The sequence below is a fragment of the Impatiens glandulifera genome, chromosome 9 (genome assembly GCF_907164915.1).
Source record: "Impatiens glandulifera chromosome 9, dImpGla2.1, whole genome shotgun sequence".
Taxonomy (NCBI): domain Eukaryota; kingdom Viridiplantae; phylum Streptophyta; class Magnoliopsida; order Ericales; family Balsaminaceae; genus Impatiens; species Impatiens glandulifera.
In genome coordinates this window covers 31,813,739-31,823,751 of record NC_061870.1, presented here as the reverse complement: position 1 = coordinate 31,823,751, position 10,013 = coordinate 31,813,739, and the positions used below count along the sequence as shown (strand labels likewise).

The 10,013-nt window shown below is 31.7% G+C and overlaps 1 protein-coding gene and 1 non-coding gene across 3 annotated transcripts; one reads left to right on the top strand and one right to left on the bottom strand.

The window, feature by feature from the left end:
* Positions 1 to 1,996: 1,996 nt before the first annotated feature.
* Positions 1,997 to 7,152, bottom strand: LOC124915182 (katanin p60 ATPase-containing subunit A-like 2). 2 transcript variants are annotated; one of them, XM_047455851.1, is made up of 11 exons: positions 6,991 to 7,152; positions 6,462 to 6,620; positions 6,329 to 6,372; positions 5,571 to 5,636; positions 5,367 to 5,474; positions 4,606 to 4,672; positions 3,788 to 3,872; positions 3,164 to 3,324; positions 2,838 to 2,939; positions 2,387 to 2,615; positions 1,997 to 2,308 (listed from the first exon to the last, which is right to left on the bottom strand). In XM_047455851.1, the coding sequence occupies exons 1-11, from the start codon at positions 7,027 to 7,029 to the stop codon at positions 2,175 to 2,177; spliced, it is 1,194 nt and encodes a 397-aa protein (XP_047311807.1). In that variant the 5' UTR covers positions 7,030 to 7,152; the 3' UTR covers positions 1,997 to 2,174. The 2 variants fall into 2 exon arrangements, with proteins under 2 accessions (XP_047311807.1, XP_047311806.1); XM_047455850.1 differs by having other exon boundaries at positions 6,462 to 6,647; positions 6,991 to 7,148.
* A 2,041-nt stretch (positions 7,153 to 9,193) lies between these two features.
* Positions 9,194 to 9,275, top strand: TRNAS-GCU. Its single transcript has one exon. It is a non-coding gene; the product is annotated as a tRNA-Ser (tRNA).
* The last annotated feature ends 738 nt before the right edge of the window (positions 9,276 to 10,013 follow it).

Below are 10,013 nucleotides of genomic sequence, written 5' to 3'. Positions count from 1 at the left end.
AATAATCATGTATGACATTGGAAGTTCAATCGTCAAATTGTGCATTCATTGATTCTCAAATTGTGCATTCATTGACGGTCTTTTAGAATGTTTTGTTTTGTTTTATAAGTATAACAATTTTTGAAGGTCTTAATTATAATAGTAAGTAAGGATGATAAGTTAACCGCCCCACGAACCAAACTGAATTGTCCTGTTTATGACTATTTTTCCCCGACCAAACGGAGATGGCGCGGGGATGGTATTTGTATCTCCTGCCCCGATTTCACTATGATTCTGCCCCGAACACCATAAACATAATTAAATATATTAAATCACTAATATATTTATTTATTTACTATATTTTATAAGAGTAATAAGGTTATTTTTTTATAATAATATAAAATTTTAATATATTATATAATTTTTATAATTTTTATTTATTTTAAAAAAAAAATAATGAGATTTTCCGAAATAAAAAAAAAAACCAAACGGAGCGAAAATGATATTAAAAAAAATCCCAAAATTAAAACATCCCTAATTGTGTGTTATAATAATAATATAGCTTGAAACAACATACCTAATAAAAAAAAAGATGAGGGGTCAAATGATAATAAGAGTTAAAATTCATAAAATTTAGAGTTTTCAAGGCCGTACAAATACTATCAATTTGGTTCGACCCATTTATTTATTTTAAATTTATCTAAAACCGACCCAATTAAACTGATTTAATTAATATTATAAATCTCTATTTCAGATTAAAATAATATCAACACAAATTTTCTTTTAAAGTCAATCACAAATCCGATTCATTTCAAATGAGTAGGAAAGGACAAAAACAAAACCCTAAAAAAATGTAAACACATTGACAGGTCTAATTTTAGTCATTTCAAGTCGACCCGATTTTAACATGTTACCTGATTTTGACGACCCGATTTTAACATGTTACCTGATTTTGACGACCCGATTTTAACATGTTACCTGATTTTGACCTGATCCCAAAAATACATGACCCAAACCTAATTTTTTCGTATTCAATTCGGGTCGTGTTTTTGTGTCGGGTAAGAAAAGAAATGGGCGGATTAAATTCAGTTCTTTAGTACCAAATTCTCTTGGAACGATGGTCATTTTACCCACTATAAATTTTGTACTTTACCTTTGAGTCCTTAATTTCCAGCTTTATTAGCAATTTGATCAAGTATATCAACTTGTTCAGTGTTATATTTTTGTACCATCATTATTCTTAAGTACAAACTTGAGAATGATTCCTGCACTCTCCTGTGCTTCAGCCTCACTACAAGGCCATCTGAGGTTCCTAGTTAATGGGATATCCTTATTGAGCATCACGAAGAAGCTTTAACCCTTATGCTCCACAATGAAATTCTACAGATCGATCCGACAACTAGAGAAGCATCCGACAAATGGATTTGATTTTGGATTTCGGCATAGTCTTTCAAGTATAGAGACAGTTGACTTTCTATAAAGTTAATACTTGCCCACGTAATTAATCTTAGGTATTCCATCGCCACTATTTTCAAACTAAAGTTAGTTGGTGGGTATACAAGACAGTATTATAATTAATATACCTGCTACCAATAACTTGGAGTTGGGGATCAAGATGGTATATTTGGGGATCACCTTCAGTAAACTGATAGGAATGAATGTGTGTGTATATATAGAGAGTAGTGTGAACAAACCTAACTGAGATTGTTCGAGTGGGAAAACAAGAAGAAAACACATATATAAAAGCAACAGTGGGTCAACTTTCTCCATGATCACTCACATAACTACACCTAGGCCCTAAACCCTAGCCAGCCCCCAAAACTAAATTACTAAAACCAACTTCTTTTACATAATTTATGTTGTTAATTTGTATAATAATATAATGATGGTATTATATTAAATTAAATCATGTATGTTGACTACTACTACTGAAGTAAATTAAAGTGCATGTTGTCTGTCTACCTCATTGAACTGAAAAATGAAGATGTTCTATTTTTCTTTTAAATCATATGTATCCGGGTGCTAAATATAATTAATTAAGAAGCACCAAAAAAATTACAAATCCAAGTACAAACCAATTATCCACTGCTGACAAAAACCAGTCTATTCATTCATGTGAAAAGAAAGTCCAGATAATAAATGAAGGAATTTGGAGATTACAAGTTCCAAGATCCAAGCCAGTAGTGTGCGTACCTTCACTGGAGTATTTGACTGCCGTAGTCAGAGTTGAATTGCTCGTAACGATGAGCAAGGAGATGAGCTGAAGGCCTTGTATTTCTCAAAGCCGTCTTAACGTCTTCATGCATAATTGGCCCTACTTTAGGCAATTCTGCAATATTAAAACAACACCATTTGATTAATTATGCAAACCATTTAAATTCAAGAGATTAAGTGGTTAATTAATTACCTTCCTCAGGCACCACTTCTTCGCTTTCTTCCAGAACAGACATCAGGCGTCTCAATGGTTGCATGGCAGCCTCTTTGCACAACAAACGGATATCTGATCCTGAGTAGCCTTCTGTTTTCTCTACCAACAGATCATATGGAAATTCCTCCTTCTCCTCTTTCAGCGACGAGGGTAATAGCTCGTCAAACATGGCTTGCCTAGCTTCTGGTTCCGGAAGAGGAACAAGAATCTTTACATGCTTAAGAAAATACAGACTTCCAAAAACCTAATCTTAACTTGCACTGTAATTCTTTCTCTTCCACTGATTCCATGGACTTAGAGATCTCAACCTCTAAGTTCTCTGGGTGGAATTGGAAGGTATAACAAGTTATTCCACAAACTTACTCTCAATAATAATAAAAGGGGAGTAACATTATAACTCGAGATAAAAGAGTTTGTAATAAAAGGATACTCTTTTCTCCAGACGCCTAAGCATAGCGGCATCCAGTTCCCAAGGCAGATTAGTTGCTGCTAGAACAAACACAAGTTCATCTGTCTTTGTCAGACCATCCATCTGCAGTCAAATTGATTTATGATTCATCAAGTCAAAGTAACAGAAAGATAATTTCTCAAAACATAACAAGGTATTCTATACCAATACCAATGCCAGAAAATTAGTTTTTCCTACCAAACATTAGGTGCAATATTGAAAAAGGCAACAAAATGTCTTGTGTTTGAATTATATATTAAATATTTCCACTTATCAAGGACTTCTCATCCGTCTCGAAGGTAATTTACCTGGATAAGCAGCTCTGTCTTCAGGCGCCTGCTTGCTTCATGCTCACTTCGTCCTTCGCCACGCTGGCTAATGATAGCATCAATTTCATCAAGAAATATGGTTGAAGGAGCATGATGTCTAGCAAGCTCAAATAATACTTTCACTAGCTTTTCAGAATCACCTAAAACGCAGAAAGTGCTTTGAATCATTTCATTAATCCAGATAAAAAAACAAACATAATTTTAACAAACGTATAGAAACCCATAGTTTTTAACTGACTGAAGAAAGAAGTCTTATGCCTTTGACCTTAAATGAGTTGCAACTAGATGAAAATAAAGTTCAAGAAAAATAAGAAAATATCAAACTGAAGCGTAACTTAGGGATGGCGATCATGGTGAATGTTGTGAGTCATATGAAATAGAGTTCAATGCAACCTAGCAAAAGAGTCCTTAAACTCTTATACTTAAAGTAACTGTATTGAAAATAGAAACCATCTGCTTGTCTAATAAAAAATGTTACAAACAAATATTGAAACCTGGCCATGCACAAAGATATGATACCCAACATGTTTAGAGCATTTAGAAGTTTGGAACACATTTAACATTGGATTGAAAAATTATACAAAGAATAGAAGTGTGACCTACCACGCCATTTGCTGACAATAGATGATGCTGAAATGTTAAAAAATGTAGTTTTGCACTCTGTCGCGACAGCCTTGGCAAGCATAGTCTAGCCACAAAAAAAGATGTTTTTAAGTCACGAACCCATTGAAAGATGATAAACATAATCTTTTCAGTAATTACAATAAGATCGAGTAAATTGCTAACTTTTCATCTTGCTTCAAACTAAATCGCCGTCTGCCAATATCTACTCTCTTAATTTCAATCTATTTTTAAAGGACTAAGTTGCAAAGTGAGCCATCCAATCCAATGAGGAGTTTATGTTGTCCAGATAACAAAATGGAATATTTTAATATATGAGCTAGTTACCATACATTATGCTTGGTAACAAATGAGCAATCCAGAACCTTACATCTACAAACCTAAAAATTTAGCAGACTAGTTACCATCAATAATCCATATTTCTCAAAGGGAAACTCACCATAACTAAACATCTAACTGCATACACTATTGATAAAGTGAATCTAAAAACAAATAATTTTGTTCTCTTCTTAAATCAAGTAAAATGATTTACATCATCCATGGGTGTAGCTGTGCTTCTAAGTGAAATTCTTAAATTGCAAAGGAGTAAAGGAAATAATTAATGGAAGTCAACTTTTGAGAAAGTAAATACAGAACCTATAAAAAAAAAAAGCCAGTCAAAGGAGAACAAAAAATTTGGAACAAAATTAAGAAGGGGAGGAAACGAAGAAAATTCCTGAAGAGACTAAAACACACCAAGGAGAAAAATAGAGCAACATATCAGCATAGCTTAAGAGTGAAACATGAAAGACAGTACATACCTTTCCAGTTCCAGGAGGGCCAAAAAGTAGAATGCCTTTCCAGGGTGTCAGAAGACCAGTGAAATACCTAGAGCACAAAGAAAAATAAGTCCAACAGTTCTTTAATCATGATCCTATAGTCTACTTAATAAAATCAAAACAAATGAGATCTAGGAATACTGTGTCAAGGTTTTTTCATGAGTTTTTACATGTATTACATAAAAAGACAACCCATAATATAATAGATTGTTTTATTTCTAGAAAACTATCAGACATGGTTTGAAAGCATAGCCGAGAGTTAATATCATGGTCAGGTATAAACATGTTAACATCAAACAATAAACAGAGGAACACTTTTACTCTTAATAATCAAGTTCTTCTGCAACCATACATAATAAGGGTGTAACTATTGAAGAAACCGATATCATTCCCCAGTAAATAAGTCGGTAAGGCCCTAAAATATAGTTTCTCTGTCAATTTTACATTAAAACAACCATTCCAAAAGATTGAATTATTCTTGAAACGGGCAATGGAGGCAAGTGAACCCAAGAAGAAGAAAGTAATATAACTAAATCGATCCTACCAAATGCAGAATACATACATGGAACAAATTTGTATCCATAGGTTGGTAATATAATTAAATTGATCCTACCAAATGCAGAATACATACATGGAACAAATTTGTATTCATAGGTTGGAAATAAGCCAGTAAGACCACACATCTTCTCCTAAAGTCATAATACAGTGTTTTTCCAGCTCAGAAGATAATAACGGTAACATACTTGGGATATTTTATGGGCATTACAACTGCTTCCTTAAGAAGCCGTTTGGCATTCTCTAAACCTTTTATGCTTTCCCATTTTACATCTGGACTTCCACGAATGATATCTCTGCCAAATAAAAGGAAAAAATGTCAAATGTCAACAATAATTCTAGCAAGAAGGGAAAAGCAGGATCTCCATTTATTATATATATATATATATTACCTACTTAAACTCTCAGCCAAATTACGCATTTCTGCAGATTCAAAAGGAGGAAGCAGAGACTTTTGCCTGCAGATTGAACAAATGTCAGCTACACCAATGTAGAAAGATGGAAAACAGGTATCTACATGTTACCTTTGTAGATGTTAAGAACATACACACAGATGACATATATGTCTAATAAGTACATGTATAAATGGTTGTGGGAATTAACAGACTAATAAAATGAGTTTATCTCAAAAGTGTCGGAATATTCTGTAAATTAGACCACTAACATTCCCAAGGTCATTCATGCATGACATTTGGAATTTACTTGGGAAATCTGACTAAAATAGGAGCAAATCAGATCATCATATGAATCGTGATGGTGATGGAATGTACGGAGAAAAAATCATGTTAAAGCTACAGGTCTCATAAAAAGACATGCATTCTCCTTCACAGGTCTCATCCCAAAATTCAACAGGAGCATTTACCACAGTAGACAGGTGTGGTTAGCTCTCCACTCCATATGTTTATCCAGATCAAAAATATTTTGGTAAAAGAGAAAAGATTAACAATTGTAAATGCACAAACATCGTGTTGAAATATGTCATCCAATATCTACCAGAACTCAGCTTAAAAGACAAGATTTTAATTCAACTTCATGATGTCTTTCATTATTTCTCCATATGTAGATTGAACTGTACAATAAAACTAATCAAGGTTTCATAGATGGAAATTCAGAATAACTACAATAGTCCTGCAAAGATCAAGAAACATACGGTTTTTCACCCATTGCAGTAGCTGAAGTTCCATTGGTTCCTCTCTAGAATCAAATAGTAAAACAGATCCGTTAGTAAATTGAATAAAATGCAGGAATAAGATCCTTAAGCTTTTCTAAACATAGGAAATTACCTGATTTTGGTACTGCTCGTATATGGCCAACTCAGGTTTGTTCTTGACATGCATGTCCCCGTTTGACCTAGCTGTGGAATAATTGCCATTCGAATGAGCTCCATTAGCTTGACCATTGGTATCCTCGCCGTTCTCCTCGGGCATTCTCTTTCTCCCAAACTTAACATCATAAAAGGTCTTAAAATCCTAAAATTAAATGAATGTATAAAAATGAAAATTGATTCGATTTACTCTAGAGCACACACTATCATGCATCAAACAAAATGATGTCCACAAGTCGTCAGATTCATTCAGAATTTCCCGAAAATGTGGACATCGAGATTTATTGACTCAAATCTGTATCTCAAACTTTCAGCTTCTTAGTTATTAGGAAAACCAGAGGCGACAATCGTTTGAGAGAGACTTCCAACTTCCAGATGAAGCATCGAGGAGGTTGTCAAAGCATAGAGAGACAGATAGGCGCATAAACGGGGAAAGGAAAAGCAAAATTGAATCGTAAATCTGATGAAGCAGGTATCAAAGAAGTTACCATGAATGACCAGCGAGTAGGCAATGGCTCACCCGCCATCTTCAGAGATCAGTTCCTAGAGAGAGACACAGCGAGATTGCAGGCACTGCTCTGTCTCTCTCTCTCTCTCTCTCTCTAGAACAGTGAATGCAAAGTCTGAGGGATCGCGATTAGCAAATAGAAAAGACTGTAAACGTGAGCACGTGAGAAAGAAAGCCAACAATGAGCTGTTTTCAATTTATATTATTCAAGATCTAATAATAATTGTCTACACTTATTATTATTATTATATATATTTAAGCTAGTTCTAAAAAAAATTCTCAGAAAATAATTAATTTATTTTTCGAGAAAAAAAATAATGTACGAGACAAAATTTATATTTCTCTCTTCCCTCATTGTTGTGTTATTGTTTTCATTCTCAAATCATGGCTCTTAAAATATATTTAGTTATATTCATAATAAAATTACAATATTAGATGCGCAAACATTGTCATTCATAAAAAAAAGGTAGAGTTATTTTATCTTCTTGGTCTTTTCGAAATATTTTTAATATCGGAGGATGTCTTGTTTATATTTTTATCACCTAAATTTGAGTTGGTGTTATATTTTGTTCGATTTGACATTAAAGTTAGTCGGATCAGATTTGTCGTCTCGAATTTTTATAATCCAAATAATATTTTGGTCGTTTGTTGTTTATATCTGTCGATTGTTCTAATGATATTTTATTCGAGTACGTGTCTATCCTCTTCTTGGCAGCAAAAATTATGAAGTTATCAGATCTGAAGTTATTTATTATTCGTTCAATAATGAGTTATTTGAACTGATCTTCCAATTGGAAGACCTCTTACAATTATCCTCACTTAATTTTTATGTGTTTTTTATTATTTTGATATTATTTGAACTGATTATTTACCAACCCACGTGTAATGACAATTTTTACTGTCGCCTAATTGGTAGATATTTTTCTGACATCGCTAAATTGGTTTATTCGACTTGTTTTAATTTCTTATTCAGAAACATTAAAAATATGTAACCATAATTAAACTAAATAAAAATACAACAAAATAAAAATTAAAAATTAAAATAAGAAGTTGAATATATTCCTTTTAGTACAATTGTTTTTATCATAGCAATCAAGAAGTTGACCGATTCAGCCAAATAAATAAATATATACATATTTGTTTTTTTAGATAAAATGTTATAAAGTATAAATTTTCTGTTGAATATATGTTTGTTGTTTCTTTCTATTTTTATTTACATCTTGTTATATTGGAAGAGTTTTATTTAAAGGACCGTGAAATATATCTAGAAACAATATTCAAATCATTATTTATTTATTATTTTTCAAAGTTCCTCTAGAATATATATTTTAATTAATCTAAGAAACTTTCAATGGTATCTTCTTTCAATATCATATTGTCTTCATCTTTCAATTCAATGTATTCAAGATAATTAACTTCTAAAATTATCAAATAATTATTAATATGACACTCATTACCCCTATTAATTTGTAATTTATTGTAGCTTGATTGAATGATTTATTTTAATAAATATACTATTTTTAAATCAGATCGTTCATTAATTTGAAGGTCGTGGCCAGATCAGACCAGCCATAGCCCAGCCCAGATCATCCTTAGCCCAGACCAATAACCTATAACAAATTGGGCCAAAACCCATATTGGAAAAGAAACAAATTTAGAACGAGAGAAAGAAATAAAAGATGTAAAAATAACTATTATTTGGAATAGCTACTTGTTCAAAACACTCTTTTATGCTTTGTTAATTAATGATTAAAAATAATTAAATAACTATAAGCAAATAGTTTTAAATGAGAACTTATATAAAACATATCAGTTCTAATGATTTCTTTACAGTTCAATAATAAAGCTTCATACTTTTCATTTTCTTCACAATAAATCAACAAGTTCCTTATTTATGGATAATCTAATCTGAAAATTTGAAACTAAATAAGATGTAATACTGATAAAAATATATAAGGTTATAATTGTTTATCTTCCATTTCTTACACAAAACTTCATGAATACACATACTTTCTAATATTCATTATTAATTAAAAAATAAAGACCTACAAAATAAACCTAATAGACCATCCAACTTATTAAGAAAATTCAATAAATAAGCTCCACAGAAGTTTTTATCCGGAACGTCTCTAAAAAAATGTTTTCATGTCTTTAATTTGTAACGCGTAAAAATTTCTCAAAAAGTCGCTTTGGCCGAGTGGTTAAGGCGTGTGCCTGCTAAGTACATGGGGTTTCTCCGCGAGAGTTCGAATCTCTCAGGCGACGATTTATTTTTAATACCCTCTTCTAGCTAGCGGCAACAAAAAGTTATACGTCTATTAAGTGTGTTTGCGGGTTATAACATGTTTTTAAACAAAAATAACTTTTAATTTAAAAGGTTTTTCACCACGACAAGTTATACGTCTATTAAGTGTGTTTGCGGATTATGACCTATTTTCAAACAAAAAATAACTTTCAATTTAAAGGTCTATTTAGTTTATCATTTAACCGTTTTTAAGATTCTTTTGTTTTCTTTATAATATTCAACTTATTGAATGGTTAATGTTTAGTGTAATTGATACATTAAATCATTCTAGTTATCTTTTTATATTTGTTTAAAATTATTCATTTTATTCACTAAACAGTCAAATATATTTGATTTAATCACCATTAAAACAATTCAAAACCCGAATCTAATCTTATACTATTCCAATTCTAAAAAACGCTAACAACTCATCTTATATAAAATATAAACCACCTTTAAACTAACTAGTTAAGTTCTTACAATTTCAATATATATATTTATAAATTATTTAGACAAGATTATAAAATGAATAAAACTAGTCAAATATAATAAATGAAATGACGGGAGAATTAAGACGATCAACATTACATTTATATAGCAGCCCTTCCCATGCATTTATACTTGATAGTGATATTTATGTCATGTATATAAATGTAACACCGCTTCCCAAATGCATTCAGTTGCTTACACGTTTAATTTTGCATGTCTCCCTTATATAA